Source organism: Ylistrum balloti, unplaced genomic scaffold (assembly GCF_031769215.1).
Source record: "Ylistrum balloti isolate Yb309-2 unplaced genomic scaffold, AGI_CSIRO_Ybal_v1 Utg369782, whole genome shotgun sequence".
NCBI lineage: Eukaryota > Metazoa > Mollusca > Bivalvia > Pectinida > Pectinidae > Ylistrum > Ylistrum balloti.
In genome coordinates, this window is record NW_026781970.1 from 1,042,078 (window position 1) to 1,070,065 (window position 27,988).

The following is a 27,988-nucleotide window of genomic DNA, read 5'->3' on the forward strand; positions in this document are numbered from 1 at the left end:
ATGAGACCAGATGATCTGAGTAACCTCGAGGTTCTGGATGAGAATACCATTGTCCAAGCACTGAGAGGTAGATTCCATAAAGATAAATATTATGTAAGTAAAAACACATATGGAAATTTACTTTTGTCATTAATTAGATTTTCATATAAATAAGTAACGAAAAGTTGTACAAAAGTATACATCAGTTCAAATAATTTTATGTTATATATTTTTTTAGATAAAGTAAAGTAGTAAATCTTTGTTAGATGTTCTTTAGATAAATGTATTTTTTATAATACTATCAACAATTTGAAAGGAATGTGTATATAATCGGTGTTGCAACTGACATATAAGAAAGGATTCTTATCACAAACTTTTCGACTGTTTGTTTCTTTGTGAGTTTAATCATAAGACATCTTTCCAAGAGTAAAAAACAAGGTTACCAATTAACTGTAAAAATCATTTCTTAATTTGAAGTGAATTCTTGGCGGAATGTTATTCTCACGGTTTGTCTATAGCCATGAAAAATAAAGAAAGTTTCTACACAACGAATATATTTCATAGTATACATAATTCTAACGATATATTGTGATTCAATGATTACAAATTGTATATCTCTTTTACAGACATATATAGGAGATATTCTAGTTGCTGTGAACCCATGTAAACCTCTCAATCTTTTCGAGAAAACGGTAAGATATATATTGTCTCTATCTTATATATAAAAAATCAGGGTGAGAATATATTGTATTGTATTGTTATGAATGTTTATAATAGATTCATACAGACAATTGTTATAATATTCATATTAAACTAACTTTTTTAAAACTATATCTAATAGATTTTGTTTAATCTTTTCACTACAAGCACTTGCTATAACAACTCTTGTCTGACTGTTAGGTACTTAACACCGTAATATTTTGCTAAAATGTTCTTGTTTGACTGTTCACTATTTCGTACAACAAAATATTATTAAAACTGTTCTTATTTGACTAGTTCACTATTCCTAACAACACACTATTACTAATACTGTTCTTGTTTGACTGTTCACTATTCCTAACAACAACAAAATTACTAAAACTGTTCTTGTTTGATTAGTTCACTATTCCTAACAACAACAGAATTACTAAAACTGTTCTTGTTTGTTCACTATTCCTAACAACACACTATTACTAAAACTGTTCTTGTTTGACTGTTCATTATTCCTAACAACACACTATTACTAAAACTGTTCTTGTTTGACTGTTCATTATTCCTAACAACACACTATTACTAAAACTGTTCTTGTTTGACTGTTCACTATTCCTAACAACACACTATTACTAATACTGTTCTTGTTTGACTATTCACTATTCCTAACAACACACTATTACTAAAACCGTTCTTGGTTGACTGTTCATTATTCCTAACAACACACTATTACTAATACTGTTCTTGTTTGACTGTTCATTCCTAACAACACACTATTCTAAAACTAACAACAACACACTATCACTAATACTGTTCTTTTTGACTGTTCATTATTCCTAACAACACACTATTACTAAAACTGCTCTTTTTGACTGTTCATTATTCCTAACAACACACTATTACTAATACTGTTCTTGTTTGACTGTTCACTATTCCTAACAACACACTATTACTAAAACTGTTCTTGTTTGACTGTTCATTGTTCCTAACAACACACTATTACTAATACTGCTCTTGTTTGACTGTTCACTATTCCTAACAACACACTATTACTAAAACTGCTCTTTTTGATTGTTCATTATTCCTAACAACACACTATTACTAAAACTGTTCTTTTTGACTAGTTCACTATTCCTAACAACAACAAAATTACTAAAACTGTTCTTTTTGACTAGTTCACTATTCCTAACAACAACAAAATTACTAATACTGTTCTTGTTTGACTGTTCCTTATTCCTAACAACACACTATTACTAATACTGTTCTTGTTTAACTAGTTCACTAGTCCTCACCACCAAGAATCTACTGCTTTTTTTACTTTTCCTCACACGTTTGCTATAAATGTTCTTGTTTGTCTGTTTAATACTCTTCAACAAAAAACTTTTATAATAACTTTCAATTTTACTTTTCGCTAATCATCACTGTAAAAATTGATATAAATTGTCAAGCGATCAGGTATCCTCCATCCACTGCTAGCTAGTTTATCTTCTTATCAACACAATAAACATATCGTTTTAATGAGATTATCATCCTAGAAGGAAGGAATGTTCTATTTGAATTAATGTTATTCTAGACAAATGTAATAAAGATGAAATATTATGCACATAATTAATGTTGTTAAGCCGTTTGGAAGTGCTCTAGTGCCTTTATAACTGTGTGTTACTAATATATCCTGTATATGCTGCTTTACAGAAAGATTGTTTTACTTTCCTCAATGCAAAACGTGATATTAAAGTATCTTCTTATTACCTGTAATTGATGATTTATTTTGGTCTTGAGATAACGAATATAGGCCACGCCTGGTATCTCATCCATTTGTATACTGTTACATAAATTTATCAAAATAAATTGATTAATTTTGATGTCTTTTAAGTGACAAGACTGTAAAGATTTACATTTGATCAACGATGCAGTCTACATAAATTTACTTGTGACTGTGAGATATTCATTATAATATATAGAAGTAGAGCCAAAGGGTTGGTCTGTACAGAGAAACGTAGCATTTAAAGGTCATTACCAGGTTTTCAATGATATAAATTATAAATATTTAAAAACAATAAAAGACAGTGTCTATAAATCGCTGCAATAAGTTCAGTTTTTTCAAGTGTGATAAATGCCCGTAACATCATTGACAATGTAACTTTAGACTTAGATTATAAGGAAATCGAAATGCGCCCTCTTTGCTGTTTTGGCAATATAACTACATTAACCATGGCTGAAGATATTAAGTATTGTGTCTATTTCAGAACCATGAGGAGTACGAGAATCTGTTGGTCCGAGCCGAGAAGCCCCCTCATCTCTTTTGGGTGGCTGACCACGCGTACAGGGCATTACTGGAGACCAGTAGGAATCAGTGTATCCTGGTTAGTGGGGAATCCGGGTCTGGAAAGACGGAAAGTACAAAGTACATGATACAACACCTCATGAGGATCAGTCCTAGTAATGACAAACACCTACTCGATAAAATTGTACAGGTAATGCTGACCTTAACATCAAATCTGTGCATAACAACTTTACAGGACAACTCAGGCCAACTGTCAATGTATACACAGAGACTTGAATTTTATTTTAAATTTAAGCATTATCCTTATTGTATTTCCCCCATCTGGTGCAAGATTTTTATTTCAACACACACATTTGGAGACTGATGTATTTTAAAACAGCATTGTTCATTACAAGTTTGTCGCTTTTACTTGATAAACACATCCATGTCGTGGACTAATGTCGAGTTACTATAGAAGTGTTCATTCTATGAATAACACGGAAAAGTTTTGCAATGTTTGTAAAACAGCTTCTGATGATCTAAAAAAGATATTTACCCCGTTTAGTATGAATTGGAAATAAATTAAAGATGCTTTATTCATCATATAACTACCCTGTTATTAGTGTAATAATACTTATTACATGAATAGATTACGTGAGTGGTAAACAAAATTTTTCATTCATTTCCATTTCATATGAGATTTATGAAGCTCGATACAAATTTTTCATTTTACCTTGACAGGGGTTAGGTAAAATGAAAAAAAAAATCTAGGACTCGTTTCATAATTGTGATATAACTGGCAAGTTATGTAATTATTCCAATACCAATGCTTAATGCCTACATAATATACGTTCAACATTAACAGGTGAAATATGTATTAACACTTAATCTAAAGAAAAAAATGTTTAAAGTGATAAATTCGCTGTCACTATAACACTATCTTAATCTATGCTCATTTTACACTGATTCACTGGAAATGTCAATTTAGAAATATTAATCTATTATAAAACATTCAATAACAATAAATTTCTTTTTGACAAGTGAAGTGTGATAAAGTACTTAATTTTTGCTTATGTTTGCAAATCTACCACATAAATGTTACTTCTTTGATAAAAAGCTCGTGACATTGTTTTAGTTAACTTTCTACTTACCATGTAGATATATTTTGTAGCAACTTTTTTCTAAATATGATTATGAACTATAATTGATATACTGATTAACTCGATCTTCGTTAGTATATGTATTCATGTAGGTTAGCTATTTATCAATCAATCGAGACGTTTCCATTAGAGTACTGTTTTTATCCTATTCGTCTTTTTGATATTGAGCAGCACAGCCTGTCAGTTGGTTTATAGGTTTCGTATTTCTTTGAAATTGATATTCCTCTGTTTAATGGCTCGACGCTTCTCTTCAATATTTATGTAATTAATATCACACTCAATTCATGTCGGACCTGTTGTTTAAATTAAATGAATTATTTCGACCGCAACGTGCAAATAAGACATTAAATGTTTGAACAGGATGACAGATTATGACAATAACAAACAAACTAGATGTTAGACCATCACAACATAATTAATGTTTGGAATATTTATACATAATGTGTTTTTTATTGTTAAATATGTCGTTAATGTAACATTAACACAATTACTTTGAGTAGTTATTGATGTTGTCGCTGTAAAGGGTACCAATTTTGGGGAATATTTTTTTTCTATAATTTAATCGCCGTTTTCCCTGCATCCGCTGCAGCTTATTGTAACTGTTACTGTAAAAGTTTATATTTTCATGGAATACTATTTTTCAATATTTTCGAAGATTTGACAAAGCCACAAAATCAAATGAAACTATGAAATTTGACCGGCTTAATAATAAACTTTACATTGATATTAAGCATGCGTAAAAATCTCATTTTTTGAGAAAACTATATAAGTGATTTGAAAAATAAATGTTTCGTCCGTTTGATTTATTAAATAGCTAGACAACACTATTTCTTGTTAAGGGTACTTCGCGAGTGAACTAGATTTTTGTTGATCGGTTTTATTGTCTTTTCTGTCTATTATCGAGATTTACTGAATCTTCGGATTAATAACACCAAACGTTATCATATTTGTTTCTGATTTCATTCATCCTTTATATCACACAGTTTTGTTACTTATGTTAGCTCAATAGTCATTTTGTCGATGTGGTAATATATCAATTAGGTGTTCAGAGGTGATCTGAGATATCCTATATATCTAAATGCTTATTTGTAATTTTCCAGTCACTTACCAAGAGTTCTGTTGTATATATAATTTCTCTGGTTTAAAGTGAACATGCTGGGTGATAAGACGTATACTGTTTGATTAGAGACACTAAACATGTTCCGCCGGAAGGCATAATTTGTTATATATGTCTTCTTATGTTACCTGCTGTCACTGTCAATTTTTCACCCAAATGAACAATTCAAATTCCTTTGAGTTATCGCTCTTAGTAACATTTCGCAATCTGCATCATGGAGAGAAATGTGATGAAAATAAATGAACAGGAGAACTATATAAAAATTAGAAGTAAATTCAAATGATAGATACGAAGAGATCTAATTTGATAATCAAACACCGATTTATAAATATAGATAAAAAATAGATTTGGTCATTATATGACACTACATATATTTAGGAATCAAATAAGATTTAACGATCACTTGATGGATGGTTGATTTCAAAGCAATTAAGGGATAGTATTTCTGTTTAAGTTAACAGTTGTGTTTAGGACTCCCATTTCAAATTTCAGTGTTTGTACATCTTTTCAACTTATCAGACATAAGAAAATCACTGAACGTAACAAAAAGCTGTTTGAACTCATTAGTTGACAATACTGTATCTAATTGGAAATCGTGGTAAAAAGTAAAAAGTGTTTTGCCTTTTCTACAATGTTTATACAGTCCATATGTAAAATAGAAATAATGTTAGTCTCGAAGTTATACTGAATACATGACTGATGTACAAAGATCAATAGATTCAACAAGATATATTGATTAGGTTTCCCATTGATTTTAAGTGCAAATAATTGTTAACCATACTTAAGATATCAGTTATTGACATATTTATATACAGTTAATCCAATACTTATTGTATATGTTATGTAAGTACAAACATTTCTGTCCTTATGATAAATTGGAACAACTTTACAAGAAATAGTTTAGAATTATCTCCTGACCTAGCTAAGGACAGTAATCCATAGCCACGCGCCATCGGCTCTGACATTTAGCCCCAAGGTTTTGTTCCTATAATAACCTGTCCCGAGGGTGACAGGTCTTTCATTACCAGCGACAGAGTTTCGTCAGAATTTCTTTGTCTATGACTAAAGCCTGGTCTAATCGAAATCATTATTACCTGTGACCGGACGGTCCATCAAGCCTGTCTAAATATATGGCATAACCGTGTTTAGTCACTACTCACATCATGTATATATGCAAAGTGCATTTTTTTATTGTACATTAAGGACCAGTATGATGATATACATCCTGATGTGTACTGTGTATAAACTGGACGATGACCGTGTACATGATTAGCATAAGTCATAGAAAGCAATGAACATGTCTACACAAATTATGTGCACATTGCATATTTCGCGTATTTATACAAACTGCTTTTTTTACTGCTTTTTACTGACCGTTCTTTGACAGCCCGGCACACTTTTTCCGTATTCACAAGATCTTGGCAAATGATAATGGCAAATTATTAGTTGTCCGAGTCAAATATCAACATTACATTTACAACCTATAAAAACGAACAAATCATTACACATTTTCCAAGTATTTGAAAGAAAACAATGAAATGGAACATATATATCTTCTAACAGTAACAAATAAATGTTTTCTATACGATATGTTTTTGTATAATTTTTGTATATTTTATATTTATTTAAAGAATGAAATCAATTATACATATATGCATATTTTTACTGCATGTACATTATTACAATCTTAAGTCATTTCGATATTACTCATCAGTTTGATCATATCAAATACAGTGCTACGACTCATATTTGCATCAAAAACTGCAATACATATATTGATAAAGGAAGACGACAAGCAAACGAATTATTTCCATGGAGACTCTTCGAAATGTACCAAGAGAATAATACCAACACTTGCTAATTGACAATGCCTAACGAGTAAATCCAAGTAATGTCATGTTGTCAATAAAGGAAACATTTCATGTCAACGAAATTATAATGCTGACCTTCATATTTCAAAAAAATATTAATATGGTGACAGTTTCAGTTGACATAAAATCACTCATCAATTATGAAAACAATGGTTGTTTTATTTGTTTGTTTTTTATTGCTCAGAAGATTGTTAGAGAAGTTATCCTTAGAATACATTTATGTACGTACATAACATATAGCATTTCGAGTGCGAGACAAAAACTGATATAATTTAATTCAATACCTCTATTTAAGATGTTTTGAATAATGCGCAATCGCTTTGGATGCTTTCTTGGCAGGGGTTTTTTTTTAGACAAACCTGTTAATTGATTGATCAACATTTCAGGTTAATCCCTTACTGGAAGCCTTTGGAAACGCAGCCACAGTTATCAACGGAAATTCTAGTCGATTTGGAAAATTCATAGAACTTCACTATACCGAAGAAGGGTCATTGCTTGGAGGTAAGATATCAAAAAATTACATACGTCTAAGTCCCCCCCCCCCCTTTGATTTATCTGTGAAAATGCAGCTTACAGACAAGAAACGTTTTGTTTTGTTTTTATATTTGAATTTTCGTAGTTTTTTTTAATCTATGGAACAGCCGGCACCTTACGGAATACCAAAAAAGGTATTTCAAAAAGGTGGGAAAGGTTGTCAAAGTTGATATGTACGGAAGTATATCACTTTTGTTGGTGGGGGGAATATAGAGAATACTGGCAATGTAGATATATCTACATAAAAACTGTGTCAAATATTTAGTCATTCCATTCATTCCTTCCATTCCATAACTATGACAATATTTCTACATATCAACTTTTAAAGACTGTTTTAGAGGTTTCAGATTCACGCTTCTTCTGCAAAAATCTTGAAGCAACAATGATCATTTTGCGCGGAAGATATAAAATGGACTACAATTTCCTGTAGTAATCTTATTTTTATTTCATATATTCTTCGCGATGTTTTCCCCATCCTCACATAAAGCTCGATAATTATTCAATTCGAGTAAGGCCGTCCTTTGAGATGACTTTTATTATCAAGGGACCATAAGAAAACCAATTATTACAAAACCACTACCTCATTAAATAATGCATCATGGAAAAGCAACCTATAAAAAGATGTTTATAAAAGTCAACAACATACGCCAAATTTATATATATCGTCAAAGATGGAGATAAATACAGTATGTAAGTTTGGCTTAAAACTGGAAATGATGATCATTGCTCCGACTGCCTGAATAGATATGGCGCTGCTTATTTATTCCCCCCCCCCCTTTTTTTCTGGATATTGAGTATCAAAATATCGTCCAAACAACTGACGGTGAGAACGTTAGAGCCCTTAAACAAAAACTTAGCCCCTAGCGGGTGTAGAGGCAGTGTAAGGTGTTCATGCTATACTTACATATATGATATACAATACTAGAGTGTGTCAATGCATAAAATCAGCATTGCGCATAGCTTAAATTGATCATCATAAATTATTTCTGTTGCAATTTTGACCAGGTTGAAATTAATTTGACAGGATTATGAGAGGTTCACGTTATCATGTTGTTGTTTGCATATCATAATTTGACACTATATAAAAAAAACATAAAGAGATTCATTCGGAATTTACGATATTCTTAAAAATGTTTTCAAGGGAAGGTAAAATACACGTACAAACATTTGCATTTCTATTGAAACCGAAATGCATCATAACTAATAACTATCTTGCATTTAATCTTCTTTTATATACCATCAAAGAGACTAAACATTTTATAGACAAGATCAAGAAATCTAGATCGGTATATAGTTAAAATTTTGTGCAGGTGATGGAAATTTTGCTATTTGAACATGGTTGAGCTTCTATCAAACCAATACTGCAAAGAAATTTGTTATTCATTGCATCAACAATATATCTTTTATGCATTTTTGAAACAGCCATAGGTGTACAACAATTTGCAGGTCATTAATAGTTATTAGATGTACAAGGCATTACTGAATGAGTCATATCGGAGAAATTTAATTTCCAAAGGTCATCAAATTAATGAAGATATATGATCTTGAAATACTGCACCACCTCGTGTTTAACTCTGTTACAGAAATGCACTAGTAATAACTTAATAGATAACAGAAATTTAACATTATACAACCTTGTTGAAGCTTTTTTGATTCGATACTTCTGTCATCGTTTCACTAGGGGAAAGGTCAACCTTAATCATGATCAATCTATGTCACAACATTATCGATACGACTGTCATTAAGGACATTACGTGATTGTGTTTAACAACTGATTAAAACTGAAGCCTCCTATACGGTAATTAACTTTTCCAAAAATGGTGTGTCATGTTTTAAATGCCGTGTACCACATTATGTAAATCATCATAATAGCATACAAAAAGTTAACAACAGAAATTTAGAATAGCATTTTATCATAAACATTACTAATTGTATTAAAGTGGCAGTTTAGAATATTTTGAAAATAAAACGCTTCTAGGTATAATGGGAAATGTTTATTAAACAGAATGAGATAGCAGTCTTACACACACTAGCATACAAAAACTTGACATATTTGTATTCTATATAAAGACGATCAATAAAATCAATTAAGAAAAATTAAACAGATATTGTGAAGGTTTTGCTCAATGGTTCTCTACATGTACTTACTTTTTTTCTCCAGCTAAGATTGATGACTATATATTAGAGAAGTCCCGAGTAGTATATCGGAATAAAGGCGAGAAGAACTTCCATGTTTTCTACTCTCTTTTTGCTGGTATGTCAAGGGATCGACTCTTATACTACTTCCTGGAGGATCCCGATTGTCATAGGTAAGATTTAAGAAGATATAAAAAAGAAGATGTCAAATTACAGCAAAAGCTTTGATAGTTGTAATTTTCATTTTTATTAGAAAATTAATATTGTTTATTCAGATGTTTTTAACGGCGCATCTGTTGTTTATATAATCAATGTATTTTCTACAGAATCATGCGGGATGGTGACCCAACATGTGGGGTATTTCGAGATTCGGATGAGTTTCAGAACTACAAAATCATGTTTGGAGAACTAACAGTCATAATGTCCCACATAGGGTTTTCAGATGAGGTACGTTGCAATCACCATCAGCAAATGAAAAATATATATTATTCTGGAAGTATGCACACTTTAGACAAATAACTGTTACATTCAATCCGAGAGACACACGAAAACCTATAAATCAAAAGGTCTTTTCTTGTTATTTATGTTCTGTTCTTAATCTTTCTGCTATATCTTTTTGATAACTGATTAAGGAATATTTCAATATAACCTAAAATTAAACCAAATGTCGACAAGCTGCAGAAGCTATTCTCATTAATACAATTAAACAATTGTACTTGCAGCACATTTCGGTAATTTTCCTCGTTCTGGCCTCCGTACTACACTTGGCGAACATAGTGTTTATGCCGTGTGAAGAAACTGATGGTGTGACCGTAGCGGACGAATACCCTCTTCACGCAGTCGCCAAACTTTTGGGTATAGAAGATGAAGTGGAACTCACAGAGGCTCTCATCTCAAATGTCAATTACATCAAAGGTGAATTAAATTATATCGGGTAGATAAAACGCATGACTATAAACATAAATTGGCCAACATTTCCACAGATAATCAACAGAATGCTTAGTCGATTTCGGTCCTTTTTCAATAGCTTCGACTACAACTACAACATGAGAGCATATATTTGTCTTTAAAGTTTTAGATTGAAAGGGATTGCCAAGAGATATCTAGAGAAAATTTGGAGGTAAGAGGTATTGTAAAGAAAAATTCAACGAACCATGTTTGCTTTCAGGGGAACGAATTCAGTCCTGGAAAAATCTTCGGGAAGCAAACGACAGCCGTGATGCTCTGGTTAAAGACTTGTACTCTAGGTTGTTTGGCTGGATTGTTGGCCAGGTGAACAGAAAATTGTGGATACAGCGGGATGGCAAGACATCAAAGTAAGTCAATAGATCATGAATGAACTTACCATAAAATACATCTTATACTGAGGGTGGTGTATCGTATTCTGGTATCGTCATTGATGATATTTAAATATCTATCATTCTCTGGTTGTTTGGTTTGGTTGATTCTTCGAAGCGATAAAAAGTAGATATGTTACACACAAATAGTTAGAAACATTGTATATAATGAGAACTAACTGAAAGGCTGTAACATTTTGTAGTTTCACAAGAGGGCTTACCGTCAGTCTTCTGGACATGTCTGGGTTTGAGAATTTCACCAACAACACGTTTGATCAGTTTCTCATCAACATCTCCAACGAAAAGTTACAGCAGTACTTCATGGACTACATTTTCCCGCGGGAACGCCGTGACTACGAAATCGAGGGTATCGAGTGGAGAGACATTGTATACCACTCAAATGATGACGTTCTCGATCTTGTATTTAGGGTAAGCATGTCTTCCACTTCTGTAAAAATATATTTAAACATCAATTTGTGAAATAAAAACGTCTCGTGCGACAATAACAATGGCTGTGAATAGAGTATGGATTCGGAGAGAATTTAAAACATGCCTGATACGTTTTGAATGAAATTATTATATGTGGATTTCTTTAACATCAATATAACTTTTTGCAGAGACCAGACGGTGTTCTTGCTTTACTGGATGAAGAATCTATTTTTCCGAAATCAACTGATGTCTCTCTCGTACAGAAACTAAATCAGTACTGTAGGGATACGCATAGATATGTTAAGTCCTTGGGAGAGCGGACAAGCTTCGGGATCCGCCACTACTCCGAACAGGTACGTCTTAAGTCGTAGAAAAATATCGTATTTAATGAGTCATTACGTTGATCAGAATACCATTCGCGTACTATTAATTTAATTCTGAATTGGTATTGAAAGGTGCTATTTTCTTGTCTTTTGTACAGCGAATGATAAAAACATTTTGAACTATTTACATGTTAATTCTACCATTGGGACAATAACTTTGTCAGTTACTTAAAGTTTAACAATATCAAATTCAAGTGTTGGAAAAGACCACCTGATCATTTACATTCTTGAAAATCTTAATATTCCCCACCTGTATAACACAAATGTCTTCTTTTGAAGTAATAGCTTTGATTTCTCAATGACTAAAGTATCAATGTCCTACATTACAGGTGATGTACGACGCCGAGGGATTCCTAGAGAGAAACAGAGACACACTTAGTATCGATCTTGTCACCTGTCTCCTCAACAGCAATAATGATTTCATCAAAGATTTGTTCACAGCATCTATGTCCCCAACTGGTACCATATCCGAGTAAGTAAAGTTAAAAACATCATAGCATAGCATCTATGTCCCCAACTGGTACCATATCCGAGTTAGTACAGTTAAAAACATCATAGCATAGCATCCTTTTCCCCAACTGGTACCATATCCGAGAAAGTAGAGTTAAAGACATCATATTAAAACATCCATGTCCCCAACTGGTACCATATCCGAGTTAGTACAGTTAAAACATCATATCACAGCATCTATGTCCCCAACTGGTACCGTATCCGAGTAAGTACAGTTAAAGACATCATATTAAAACATCCATGTCCCCAACTGGTACCATGTCCTAGTGAGTAAAATTAAAAACATCATATCACAGCATCCATGTCCCTAACTGGTACCATATCCGAGAATGTAGATCATCATATTAAAACATCCATGTCCCCAACTGGTACCATATCCGAGTAAGTACAGTTAAAAACATCATAGCATAGCATCCATGCCCCCACTGGTACCATGTCCGAGTGAGTACAGTTAAAAACATCATATCACAGCATCCATGTCCCCAACTGGTACCATGTCCGAGTGAGTACAGTTAAAAACATCATATCTGATTCTAAATGATTTTTTAAAAGATGTTATTTACTTGTGTATCTTTTGTTATGGTTCATTATCGTCGATGGTTCGACAATTAAGTCAATAAAAATGAGCTATAAACAACAGGAGTCTTGCGATATATAAAAAAAATAAAAAAGTAAATGTAACTGACAATGTTACAAACATAGGCAAGTGAAGAAAAAAAACCTAATTAAAACATGAGGAGATGACAATTTGAGTGTTAGAATCCTGGATTTAATTGTATGACTGTTATGTGATTATGACACGATTTAAACATCAGGAAGACATCGAATCCACAGGCTCCGACATACCTCCCACATGTGACACAAATTACATCTTAGTCATAACTCATTAATTACTGTCACGGAACTTACAGTCATGACATGATATCACACAAATTATCTACTCTAATATGTACTTTCAATTGTACTTAAAATTGCATATCTCTTGTCAGTATTCTTGTTTATTTATGTATTTATTTAGTGTTAACCGTCCGCTATTACGGCCTTTCTGCTTTTCAAAAGACAAGTCCATACATCATATATGAATAGACTTTCTTTTGGCGGTATCACGAAATATATATTTCCAAAATGAATACATAAGTGCATTATCTATTGAATATAGAATCCGTTATATATGGCTAGTTTATTTCACTTGTCATTAAAAGGTGCAAAGCCTAAGACAAATTTAATCTTAAGTAAAATGTAACTAAAAACAGAATCAAACATAACTAGAATGTGTTTTCTCAATAGACGTTAAGGTATAATAACCAAAATTTTGAGTAATGCTCTACAAAGATATCCACAAACAAGGTCACCTAGGACAAAAATGAAGTCAAGCATGCTAAGTTGGTCAAGATCCACGTTAATGTCATCAGAAGTAGGTTTCCTCTGTATATGAACTTCAGTTTCTTGACGGATGTCATTGGTATCGCGGTGTGAACAATAGAGATAGTTGTTCGCACACCTTTATATATGTATGTAAATCATCTTACAATATATATTGTATCTAAATAAAGGCAATACGGACCCAGCCACTTATTTTACATTACCCATCATACTCATTTTTACTTGTGTATATAGTATTTTCACCTACCTGAGTATTGATTTTACCAAATAAGGATTTGGTTTTAATACAATGGTGACGTATAACAAAGGTGGTATTCTATTATTTTATTATAATGGAGGCGTTTCATGGGAACGCCTTCTACACAAATGTCATGCAATGGGATTAAGAACACATTATCAATCATCTTGTCTTTCAATTGTATATTTCTGTTGTAAGTGCCATTAATACTGTTAGTAAATACAGATAGTCCAGCTGATTATTTTATTTTGGGAGCGTATGTGGTTTTTGATATTTTGACAATACTGTATGGAAAATATCATTCATGCACACAATTATCATAAAAGCAATAGAAGAAATTATTTCCATCAATTTGGGCTGATTTCAGAGAGAATAACAGCTTTATTTTTATAAATCATATTCATTTGTACGTTTCGTTTAATTTCAGCTTTGCCAGTAAATGTACATCACGGCCATGTCTACCTAGCGTATGGCCTTCAGCTATAGAACCCGAAAGACTGCGAGAAAGTGTTTCTCGGCAGGCGTCGTTAAAGATCAAACGGAGGTATGTATTTGCATCTCGTCCCGTTATGTTAGAAACAAGGCTGATTGTTTTGTAAGCTATCCTAATTTTGCTTACTTATAAACTCGAAATAGACAAACTGATAATACGACCACATACCAGGGAAATTGTGGTTACCTAAGACACCAAACCTCCCACTCTTTAAATATGGAATATGAAAAGCAAAAATAGTAATGAGGGCGTGTTAACTATTTGTTCTTTGACTCATTACTTTTGCTAATGAAATGGCAAATTTGACCACACAAATTTACATAACCTCCGTAACATAAACGAGGCGTTATGGGCAAACGTTATATAAGTATAATACATCGCTACTCTTTTAGATGTTTTCTTAAGCCAGAGCATATTTATTTGCAGTCGGGGATTATCCGGAGATAGTGTTTCAAGTTCCTTGGCAGGAAAGTCTTCTCCTACAGTCACTCGTCACTTTAAGGTAAATCAGATTTAGATACAATTTGCTCTCATAGGATTTAACACTTTGCGGACAAATCGAATAACGCATGGTGTCATAACCCGGACAAGAATTTACCAGATTGTCATTATTACACTACAGTGCTTATTTATATGAAAATTGTGATATTCAGGTTTCGAAAACATGATTGATACTACGGACCGTCCAAAACAGATGAGTCGTTTATAATTAATCAGTATATTAGGTACTTTGTTAGCAAACTTTACCATGATTTTACTAGTGTTTATCCAAATATCATATGTTTTGGTAATAGTACTAGTATTCGTCGAACCTAATTAAACGAATATATTTCATTCGATTTTAGAGATCGCTCTCAGATCTTATGACAAAACTGTCTCAAGCGCAACCTCTATTTGTAAGGTAAGTGTATTTTCTTTTCATCAATGTTCTTCACCAGCTTCATTCCTAAACATTTTTGTTGATATGGTTTCATTTTAACTAATAACCATTTCTATAATCAAAATCAAATGAATGCTTCTTAACCAGCACCGCTGTTTATAAATGTTTGTATGTGGGTGTTTTTTTATCATCTGTTGGAGATACGTTTATACAACAGTATACAGTCTGGTGCAGGAAAGTGAAGGTTACAGTTCGACATGTCGGTCATCTAGTTAAGAATTAATTTCTGCTACAAATAACTATGTATTATATATAATATTACGTGCAGCGCTTTAGCATGTATACCTTAACGTTTTGGTTATTCATGTGTTAATATCACTCTTTCATCATTTTTATATATTAATAACGGATTCATATCTTGTATATGAAATTACATACAACTTCCAATTAACATTGCTTATAAAACATTTCAGATTTACTACATTCTTATATAGTATTTACATTTTCCTCTTCATTTTTTTCCTCTTTGTAGGTGTCTCAAACCAAACAATACATTAACCTCGGGCAAGTTCGACGTTGAATTAATCCGCAGACAATTGCTTTGCAATGGGCTCATGGAAATCGCAGAGTTAAGGAGAGACGGATATCCATTCCGGATAAGATATGAAGATTTCCTTCGGAAGTAAGACATTGGAACGCAATACTTTACCCGCCAACTTATAGATTTAATAGCATGTGAATCATTATATGAATTGTGAATAATTTCTTATTTTTCGCTTTTTCCGTTTTTGTAAATTCAGATTGGTAGTATTGTTATTGCTTTTATTACATATTTATGTACAAATCTAAAGAATATATACTGTGCAATTATTCAAATGATATCGCAAATGTGTTTTATCCGTAAAAATCAGCTTTGCGTATAAATATCAAATAATTATGTACATCCGTTTTTTAGATACTGTGATATATGTGATTACGCAAATGGTGTCTCAAATGAACGTGACTCCTGCATAGAGATACTCCGAACGGCAAACATAGAGGGATTCCAAATGGGAAGGTCAAAGGTAAAGTCATATGGACATATAAAATTTCACTCTAGCAAAGGAAAAAAGGAAACAATTATGACAATATCGTGTATCTTTTAGAATTCATGTTCTCAGAGATATAGAATAAACAATGCATGTGTTTATAATTATCGTGTAGAATAAGCTCAAATATTTCTGGACTAAACAATTAATTGTGTGTTTTTTGCAGATTTTTTTATGTTCTCAAAAAATAGAATAAATAATGAATGTCTTCATAAATTAACAAATCACAAATAGTTCTAATATTATCAATTGTGGGTTTTTTCGCAGATTTTCCTGAAAAATTGGCAAAAAGATAACTTGGAAGTCCTTCTTCGTGACAAGGTAGGTCACGGCCAGTGACTCGTATCGACATATACTTTATATTAGAATAAATATCCTCCAAACAAATGATTGCATAAAATCTGAATATCTACCAGTGCGCGTTATCTGAAATTAAGTTTACAAAATGATTTAAAATGCTTCTCTTATATCCCGCAGACTATATTTGGTAACAGAGCAATAAGATAACAGATTCAAAATTGTATGATACTGATATGATTATTTGATAGATGGCATACTGGTACATTGTATCATGAGATTTTTTCCGTTATGCTACAGCTGAGAGAAAAGGAAATTAGACAACAGGAGCTGAGACGTCGGCAATCGGAGGCGTCGCTGCTGTCCATGTTGTCAGAGGACAATTTACATAGTACACCCCGACGATCGGCTGACAGTGGTTTAGATATGACAGGAAGTCCTAGGGACGGGTCAAGGCCTTTACGTGACTTGTATGCAAAAAAGAACGGCCTCAACAAAGCATCGCGGGCACCATACTCAGAGAGTCCAAATCTCCTCATTGATGGGATAGACATAGACGATAGCGTCAGTGTTCCACCGAAAAAGGACAGTCGAGTTCAGTCTGAGGACAGCCGAAGTACGGACAACACAACAACCGTGGAAAGGGACAAGGACCAAACAGAACACTGGTAAGTTGAGGATAATCTCTTCATTGTGTAAATAATCCTTCCTCTTATATTTACAGAGTGATTCCAAAACCGGCAGAGCCTAACAACTTAGTCAATGGATCTTATTTCACTCTTTGATATATCAAACTTTTGTTCCTTCTCATTGCAGGCGACCATACGACATATTTCAGGTATCTGAGCGCGAGTTTGAAGAAAGTGATTACATATTTAAAGAAATCCTGAAAGGCATACGGCTTTTCTTATACGTGTTCTTCGTCATCGCCATTCTAAGTTGTGCCGTGGCTAGTAAAATATCACTGCTCCTCCTCACATCAGGAATTAGTAAGGTAAGGTTTGAAACATGACAGGGAAATTGTCTACATGTTGTCTTTATATCAACTACTTACATAATATTGTATGGGGAAATTGAATAAACAGTCATAGACATTTATTCAGAATCAAATAATTATCTCTTTTTAAGACAAAATGTTAAGTGCTGCTTATTTTTTTTATGAAAGTGGGGTTGGAAAATAAGTCTATAAAATTATATTCATATCAGTTGTGATTGTTTATGTTGACGACTGAGAGGGAAGATCAGGAAATTTAGTATTCCGATTTATTCCTAAACATGTTAATGGTACTTTTTAATGTCTATTGAATTATCTTTGAAAATATAGTTTATTTCATTTGTTTGTCAGGACGCCGAGTCACGAGGGGAGCATCTCTTTATGGTTCTAATTTGCATGTGTTTACCTATTGGCTGGAGTTGGTTCATGGCCTTCATGAAAATCCTCTTTGGTGGCAAAGAGTGGCCATCAATAAAAACATTCGTTCTAGTAAGTTTTGTAATTTCATTCGACTTTGGAATATGGAATCTGCAGAACCATTCATTTCTACTTAAATGAAGGAAATACTAAGTTTTAAATGACTTTTAATGAATTCGATATAAATGGCATGTATTAGCTATATAACGGGTCATATTTTCTGTTTTTAGCTTCTACTGATGGAGAGTATGCAGACATTTGGTCTGTGTCTTTTGCTATTCCGCGTGCTGCCTTCGACCGACTTTTTCAGTGGTTTAATAAAGACGTTTGCAGTTTGTCAAATTCCCAGTCTTCTTAAAGTCGTTGTACACGAAAAGAGGCCTAATCCCAGTGTTAGTGAGATTGTTACCATCATCATGAATATTGCCGCATTTCTTGTTCAAGTGGCTTCTATTCCATTCTTTTCTACTGGAGAATTCTCGTTGGAAGGAAATCACACACTTCTTGAAGGGTACAACGCTACTACCTATGTCACGACACCGGTTGAAAAAGCAACCAATGGTGAATGGGAACTTCCGGTTGCACTAGTATTAATATCTATCGGCTGGTGGGAGAACTATGTATCGGGAGAGTGGACTGTGTTTGGCAGAATCACAATACCATTCAGACAATGGCGCTCAATATTACAGGATACCAGAGAAACCTCATATTTCCTTGTGGCACCGTTCAAGGTCGGTCTAGCTGTTCTGTTCGCTCGTCTCCTCACCAATAATACAAATTTCGTTGTACCAGCTTCTAGTGTTTTTAATGAAACAACGAGTGAGTTTGACTCTAAAATCGAAGAGGTCGGTGTATCATACAGCTTGGTTTTCATTCAAATTGGGTCTGGAATAATATGTACATACCTAGCCGGACTCGCGTGTAAACTACACATGCAGAGAACAGCCTTTGCCCTTCCGCTGATTATTGCTCCTCCAGTGTCATTAGCCGTCATTTTCCTGCAGTGCCAGTATCATTTTCTCCCAGCCCATTGGCATTTGGGTGGCTGGTTTTGTGGGAAGTACGAGATTGAAACTATGCTGGTGCCACTTATCTGTTCCTTCGTATTGTGGCTGTCCTATTCAATCACAGTCTCACACATATGGTTTCCACAGAGTGAGAGAATGGCCAAAATAGAAAAGTAAGTTGGTATATATCCATGAAAAGTAGAACAATCCAATCATCACCCTGAAATTAACATCAAATACATTTTTGACGGGACATTTGACTACAGTATTTACCATTCTGGGATCTCTGAACGCCTGAATGTATCTATTTGTATTTTTCAAAGTCGTATTTCAGTTTTCCTTATTGTAGCTCTCTAGCATCACTGATGAATACTTGTTAGCTAACTAGTTTGCTGTCTTTTTTTTATAAATCTTTCATGTCGTTTAAATACTGTAGTATTGCTGCTATATTATCTTATTTTACAACTTAAATATTTGCACTCCTATGTTTCACGAGACTTTTATATATATATTTACACATTATCTATATTGAAAAATTATGCAGATGATAATTATTCACGTCTTTTTATCTATCTTTCGGCAGACTTTTTGTTACTCCACATATTGATGCTCTCTTCCCGGACTTTACTCTGACACTCCGAAGAAGGCGTAACGATAAAGAAATCAAACTTACAGGATTTGACACGTTCCGGTATGTAGGCGAAGACTTATACAATGCAGGGGAGGACATATACGCGGGAATCAATGTTACACCTCAGGTTTATGTGTGCGCAACAATGTGGCACGAGACTCGACAGGAAATGACTCAGTTACTCAAATCACTTTTCAGGTAATTTTTTTCTGATTATATATGTAGTTAATCACTGTACACAATGACTTGTTATACACATAAAGGATGTACTTCTTTGTTAATTCATTAAACGATCAAAACTCCCTATTTACAAAGTGTTCCTTTGTTTTCGTACATTAATATTGATTTCACTCTGACAAGATTGCATATTTATCTCAACTGTCTTTGAAATCTAAGCGATTGGATATCAGTACAGTAAACTTAATTCTTCTTGACTTCTTTATTTTAAAAAAAGCATTAACGTCCCCATTCCTCTTACAGGTTGGATTATGTGCATTGTGCCAGTCGCTTAGCACAAGAGAAGTTTCGTATTCGTGATCCAGACTACTTTGACCTTGAAAGTAAGTTTACAGACATTATTCTTTTTACATTAAGAGAAACATTATTCTCAACTAAATCATCGACTCTCTAGATTGACTTTCAACACTCATTATATTTTTTGTTATTTTTCCAGTGCATGTTATTTTCGATGATGCTTTTGAACTGGACGAGACCGTTGATAAATTTGTTCCGAACATGTTTGTGAGACAACTGGTGGATTGTATGGAAGACGCTGCAAGGTAAATAGAAAAATCAAATAACAGAAGAAGTGAATAATCCGTCAGCTGGACAAGCGTATACGAGTACACACCTGTGTAGTTGAAAGCCATTTTATTTACAGGTGGTAAGATAACATATTGTTTAACAGCGCTGAGCATGAGTTTCTTAAAACATGGTAGCCCTAATCAAAGCAAAGGAGTGGAATAGAAATATCTTACAAATTAAAAGCGAACAAACTTTCATTTTTACCTAAATCCTCCAACTGCGAATCCAATAATGACGTAATCAACTGACTATCCATGATTCATGAATATTCAATACAGACAGTACAGCCGATCCATCAGTGTTCAGTCCGAAACAAGAATTTTATATAACGGAAATGTCATGACATTGAGAGGAGATTATTGTAAATCAAATTACATGTTCGTGTTAATGGTGAAAGGCATCGCAGTATAAGTCAGATTTCACAGAGCACACAAACTGATTAAAGGTATAAATATACATTTATTGCTTTTTAACATTTAGCGGACGAATTCCTGGTATGGTTCAATATAAAGTTTATGGATGATTAGTCATTTTAACATTCTGCTATTGAATTCCGATTTTGATCTTTTTAATGACGATGTATGTATTATTAAATTACTTTTTTTCTTTTTTTTCCCCCTTTTTTTGATAGTTTATTTTTCATATTTTAACATTTCTTACGATCAATGTTCATTTTCCTCAATCGCTCCTTCGGTTTCAATACTTTAGGCCTTGAACATCACTGAGAAGTCCTTAAAGAATAGAAAAGCAGCTGTATAATGCAGTTTATATCAGTTTTAACTGCACTGTAACTCGATCTTTTTTTATATAAAGATGATATTCTCTTGTGCGTTTTAGTCAAGTAAAAAAATGAAGAAATTACCAACATGTTAGCATAATAATTATCCAAACTCAAAATCAATTAATTAGGGGTTAAATGTGAAGAAAAGAAAGATTTGCACGGAGACTCATCAAAAAGAACATGGAGAATAAGGCTAGTAAAGAACCATCCGATCTGTGCTAGATTTCGTTAATGCTCTAAAATTACTTCAACAATTATATATTCGTATTGGTCCATCATAAGCAACACATTCACATATTGATAATAAATTGTATATCATATGAATTGATTTCATAAATTAGTATTTTCAACGACACCATTTGAAATTAAAACCACATTTAATACCATAGGTACACACGTTATTACATACATTTTTTTATTTTTAGATTTTGTAATTTAATATAAGTGTCTTTATTCCATTCTCACCACCTATTTTAGTAAGAAAACAAAATGGCCTTTCGAGTAGCATATAGAAATGTGTTTGTACCATGTCGTGACGATCCACGCCACATTTACATTTACTGTGCATTATTGTTCTCGACATGATTGGAATAGATGACACCAATCGTGTCCCGTACCTGTGATTCACCTGAATCTACATATGATTTACTGTGACCAAGGACCTTAAAACGTGCTAGGAAACCTTAACACAAAATCATATATATAATTTTATGTTGAACATTTCCGTATTGGAAGATTGTATTTCCACGGTCACTCCGTTGTAGGTGTAGGTAAAATAAATTAAAAGGGACTGTATTTATTTCATTAGGTGCAATGCTTTCATTCTTAATTACATGTGCTCTGGACGTAGATTTGGTAATCTGGTGCGAAAGGAGAAAAGATAGATATTTAAAACTTAAAATCAGATCTCATTGTTTAGCTATTAGAAATTTCTCGAAAGTTCAGATGAAACAAGCCCACCTAACAGTTTAGCTACTTATCTCAAATAGAGTTTATTTTCATATTTTTCTAAATACAAAATGGTTTATAATAAAAATGTCAGCGATTTAGTTTTTCGTTTTCGTGTGTCGTTGAGATAAAGAGGGTTGACTGAACAAAGTACATGATCCAAATGACATGTCAGGGGTAAAGTTATTATAATCATGTCCTTATCCATCAATGTCACATTAGCCAATGAAGCTGTTGTCCTCGCGGCAAAAATGAAATATAGGTCATATTGATGACAGGGATTTTTTTTTTTAAATATAAGGTTTATAGCTTATTGTTATTCCTGTCATATCGTATCAAACAACGGCATTATAAACAATCTAACATTACATGCTTATATTGTTGTAAAAATTTTGAAAAAAAATATATATATTATTGTTGAATAAATATGCAGGTAAATATAATCGCTTTAGTTAATGGATCACGATACTGAATATAAATCAACTCAACACTGACAAATGTATGTATCTTTGTTAAACAGCCTGGAATATTCAGACATAACGAAACACTTTGAAGGAAAAACAAAATCTTCCATTTGTCATCCGAGAACAAACTAAAGTTATATTTTTGAGGGATATGACATATTTGAGATAATGATTTAATGTATTGGTTTGTTTTCGCTTCAGAAGAACCTAGTACATCTTAATGTTGGAACAGGTTCTTAGGTTTTCAACTACATTCAATCAGTGTGGGACGGACGATGGCATTGAATGTGGATATGTGGGTTTGTGGAGGGGGTGAAACATTAATTGATTATGGATAGTTTAGTGGGGAGGGACGCTGATTGTGGGTTTGTGGATGGGATGAAACATTAATTGATTGTGGATGGTTTAGTGAGGAGGGACGTTGAGTATGGGTTAGTGGATGGGGTGGAGACACTGTGTTTGGATGTGTTGTGCGTTGAGTGTTGGTCTTTGTGTGGATAGGATGGAGTCGTTGAGTATAGCGTGTAGCTTTCTCGGTTGTGGATGGTGCTGTTACGTTAAACATATTTTCTTCATTAATCATACCTCTGTAATTTTATCATCATAGGTCAGTTATTAAAGGACCGGTGATAATGGGGTCACCAGAAAAAATACCGACATCGTATGGAGGTCGTCTGGTCTGGACAATGCCTGGTCACACCAAACTCGTGGTCCACATGAAAAACAAGAACAAAATGCGACACAGGAAAAGATGGTCTCAGGTGTGTTTTATCATCAATTAATCAATTTGAAAAAAATAACTATAAATCCCAAGACGGGTGTGACTATGATATTCTTACAAACTTCAAATGGTCACAATTTTTTATTCCACAGGCATAATATCCTTATTATGAATTCCTTATGCATTATAAAATATATAGGGCTATAATTACTAAATAGATAAACCACTGTATGTCAGTCACCTTAACAACTGAGGTTGAATGTCCTTCTAGGTGATGTACCTCTATTACTTACTCGGATTCAAACTACTAGGAGGAAAGGAGGCTGACAGGTTTATGACAGAGGAGAGTGAAAGCAGTATGTCTAAGTTGAGGAACAGAAAAAAGGGAAAGAAAAACCGATCTAGACCCCTCAAAACCCTCTTCACTCGCATGGACCCGGAACAATATGAACAGGTTATATATATTTCTAAGCATACTATTTCAGTATGATTGAACTGTCTTTTTTCACAGTTCAACAAGTGCATTGAAGTATCATTATATCGTCATCAATACAAATATGTTGTTGAAGCTTGTTTTTAAAATTTAGATCTTGGATCTTTATTCCTTACTTTGAAACAGCAAGTTTTCCTTCTGATATGCTTATCTCTACTTTTTATTTTGATATATTTACAGGCTGAGAGCACCTATATACTAACCCTGGACGGCGACGTAGATTTCCGACCCGACTCGGTCAAGTTGTTAATAGATCGAATGAAGAAGAACCGCAAAGTAGGAGCTGTGTGTGGACGTATCCATCCTATCGGCTCAGGTATGTATTAAGTAGCGGCTGTGTAATCGTATCCATCCTATTGGCTCAGGTATGTATTAAGTAGAGGCTATATAGGCGTATCCGTCCTATTGGCTCAAGATGGTATTAAGTATGGTGGATGTGTGGGCGTATCCATTTTATTGACTCAGGAAGGTATTAAGTAGAGAGTGTCGGTGTAGGCGTATCCCTCCTATTAGCTCAGGTAGATATTAAGTAATTGTGGGTATAGGCGTGTCCACCCCAAAGACTCAGGAAGGTGTTAAGTAGAGAGTGTTTGTGTAGGCGTGTCCACCCCAAAGACTCAGGAAGGTGTTAAGTAGAGAGTGTTTGTGTAGGCGTGTCCACCCCAAAGACTCAGGAAGGTGTTAAGTAGAGAGTGTTTGTATAGGCGTGTCCACCCCATTGACTCAGGAAGGTATTAAGTAGAGAGTGTTTGTATAGGCGTGTCCACCCCATTGACTCAGGAAGGTATTAAGTAGAGAGTGTCAGTGTAGGCGTAGCTAGTAGGGTACCGCGTAGGCGTATCTAGTAGGGACCGTGTAGGTGTATCTAGTAGGGACCGTGTAGGCGTATCTAGTAGGGACCGTGTAGGCGTATCTAGTAGGGACCGTGTAGGCGTATTTAGTAGGAACCGTGTAGGCGTATCCATCCTATCTGCCCAAGTAGGTATCTATAGGGGCTGAGTGGATGCATCCGTCATATCAATTAAGAAAGGTATTAAGTAGAATATGTGGGCTTGTTCAGTAGGGGCGCAGTATGAGTACTTAACTACTCTAAACAGTAGGTTTACATATGTGTCTACTAAAGCACACTCTTGTGAAGTTAAATAAAATATCTTGCTTCGGGAAGTTTTAACAATACAAAATGACCCGTTTTAGTTGGTTGGTTAATTGGTTGCGAAGTTTTCGTCTCCGTGACTCAACCATTCCCTAGGCGTTGTCTTATCGTCGAATGTCAGCGGTCTGGCGATGTGGATGGGCGACCAACATCCCCTAATGGGTAAAGTGGTCGGACATTGAAATGCTTAGTCATTACAGGATATTACCATTCAAGTGATTCATACGTTTAATGTTTAATTTCAACTGTCAACAGGTCCTATGGTTTGGTACCAGCAGTTTGAATACGCAGTTGGTCATTGGCTGCAGAAAGCTGCGGAACACGTCTTCGGTTGTGTGCTTTGCTGTCCTGGTTGTTTCAGTCTGTTCCGAGGGTCTGCCATCATGGACGATAACGTTCTAAAGATGTATACTACCAAACCGACAGAGGCCCGACATTATATCCAGTTCGAACAAGGTAATAATCATTAAGATTTTTTTTAAAGTAATGAGTTAAAGTATTGTAAATAAACTACCTTAATCAAAACTAATTCAATTTTGATAAATAAATTTTTACAACATCATATAGATTTTATAGTGTTGTCAGTCACAATATAAAAAAAACCCACAGAATTGAGTTCTTTTAATTACTTTAACAAGAAAAATTAAGTGTAAGATCAAAATTCAAAAACAAATTTAAGAATGTTATATATTATTGCTCAATATTTATGTCTTCAAATTCAGGTGAGGACCGATGGCTATGCACACTCATGCTGCAACAAGGACATCGAATTGATTACTGCGCAGGTGCCGATGCATTGACCTTCGCACCGGAAACTTTTAACGAGTTTTTCTCTCAGCGCCGTCGATGGTCACCTTCCACTTTGGCAAATATGATGGACCTACTGGCATCCTGGCGGGACACTGTCCGGATTAACGATAACATCAGCCGTTTGTATATACTTTACCAATTCGTCCTCATGGCATCAACAATACTTGCGCCCTCTACTGTCATCTTGATGATTACAGGGTCCTATCATTCTGTACTGAAGCTCGGAATCTGGGAGTCTTATCTCCTGTCGCTGCTTCCAGTTATAGTCTACCTCGGAATTTGCCTGAAACTCAAGAATGATATCCAGATCTTCGCTGCTGCTGTCATCACTGCACTCTACTCACTCATAATGATGGTGGCTACAGTGGGAACAATCGTTAGCATTGTCACAGAGAACTTTGGCAGTCCGAACGTAGTGTTTCTTACTGGTTTGGCGTCTATCTTTATGATAGCAGGAATACTCCATCCACAGGAGTTCTTTTGCTTAGTATACGGTGCCCTTTATTTCATCACGGTCCCCTCAACATTCATCCTTCTTACGGTCTACTACCTTTGCAATGTCAATAACGTTTCGTGGGGAACTCGAGAAACACCGAAGAAGTTATCTAAGGAGGAACAAGAAGAACTGCAAAGGATACAGGAAGAAAAGCGTAAGAAAAAGGACAGCAAAAGTTTCTTCAACAGACTTGGTCTTGCACCTCTCATTATTGATCTAACTAGTGCGCTTAAAAGACTATTTGGCCATCAAGGAGAGGTACAGACGAGTTCGGTATCTGTACAAACAGAAACTACGGACATTCAGCGTTCGATATCGAACCAAACCCGACAACCTGAGAACGTCAAATTACAACCACCTCCTATCGAGGATATGACAGGGTGGGAAGCCGATCCTGAAAATCCTTACTGGCTCGGGCTTGAGTATTTAGGCGACGGTATCGTTAAGCACATATCTGAAGAGGAAACTGCTTTCTGGAAGTTCATGATTAAAAAATACTTACATCCACTCGATGAAGATCAGTCGCACAAAAAGAAAATTAAAGAAGATTTAATCTCTCTAAAGAATAACGTAGTTTTCATATACTTTATGATCAATTTCTTATGGACAATTATTACATTACAACTTCAGTCAATGGAGGATGAGCTGAAAAATTTCTACATCATCAGCAAATACGAGCCTCTATCTCTTACATTCCTCTCAATCTTCGCCATCGCAATTTCCCTCCAGTTCGTTAGCATGTTCATCCACAGGTATGGAACCTTCCTTCATCTCATGTCTAGTACACGGATTGACTGGTTCCAGAAAGTGCAGACAGAGGAAGATTTTGTGCGTTTCGTAGTCAGTGAAGCGCAAAGGCTTCAGAGAATGGAACCTGCGCCGGATTACGACGAACTGCCACCAGATTATGAGGGTGATGATGACGGGATGTCTCAAGGGTCTGAACAATATGACGAATTACCCTCTCTTCCCCAAAGTCCTCGAGGTACCGTCAGGACATTTGGGCGCAAGACTCGTCATCTTCAGAAACGAAATTTTGATAATAATGACGTTCCAATTCTTCAACAAATTTTCGAAGATAGGCTAGAAAATATTCACAGAAAATGGAAAAAAGGAACATTGGCTTTCCGAGGAGGAATGAACCTTGGTTTATCTCGGCACGATAGCAGCAGATTTTCGGATAGGGAAAACATGATGAGACAGAAGATGTTTAAGAGAAGCTTCAAAAAAGATAGTAAAGAAGCAATGCCAGTAATGCCAGTAAAAATTGATATAAACTGATGACATTGAATCAGTGTGTTGAACGTGTGTGTTTGTGGCGTGTTTCATATTAACTCTTTTTAAAACGTGTAAATATCTTGGCGTAAATATCGTGTTATGAATCAAATTGCACATGAAATACCTCTGATATAATTTATATAATTACTAATTCGGTGTTATTCTTTGTTGTTGTCACAGGCACACATCCCAGTGCTGAATAA

The 27,988-nt window shown here is 34.4% G+C and overlaps 1 protein-coding gene across 1 annotated transcript; it reads left to right on the plus strand.

The window, feature by feature from the left end:
• On the plus strand, positions 1 to 27,788 carry LOC132544184 (uncharacterized). Its single transcript, XM_060207751.1, has 29 exons — positions 1 to 93; positions 606 to 671; positions 2,916 to 3,143; positions 7,467 to 7,581; positions 9,776 to 9,923; positions 10,077 to 10,197; positions 10,473 to 10,665; positions 10,919 to 11,066; positions 11,291 to 11,516; positions 11,705 to 11,869; positions 12,229 to 12,371; positions 14,458 to 14,574; positions 14,950 to 15,025; positions 15,369 to 15,424; positions 15,936 to 16,085; positions 16,359 to 16,467; positions 16,759 to 16,812; positions 17,089 to 17,456; positions 17,605 to 17,782; positions 18,134 to 18,271; positions 18,430 to 19,379; positions 19,790 to 20,035; positions 20,318 to 20,397; positions 20,511 to 20,616; positions 23,442 to 23,595; positions 23,827 to 24,009; positions 24,229 to 24,364; positions 25,457 to 25,657; positions 25,924 to 27,788. The coding sequence occupies exons 1-29, from the start codon at positions 1 to 3 to the stop codon at positions 27,786 to 27,788; spliced, it is 6,813 nt and encodes a 2,270-aa protein (XP_060063734.1).
• The last annotated feature ends 200 nt before the right edge of the window (positions 27,789 to 27,988 follow it).

Excerpts from the sequence above, each read along its gene's own strand:
- LOC132544184 (XM_060207751.1), top strand. The coding sequence starts at position 1 with ATGAGACCAGATGATCTGAGTAACCTCGAGGTTCTGGATGAGAATACC. Across the intron at positions 94-605 it reads TCCATAAAGATAAATATTAT|ACATATATAGGAGATATTCT; the intron begins GTAAGTAAAAAC and ends TCTCTTTTACAG. Across the intron at positions 11,870-12,228 it reads TCCGCCACTACTCCGAACAG|GTGATGTACGACGCCGAGGG; the intron begins GTACGTCTTAAG and ends CCTACATTACAG.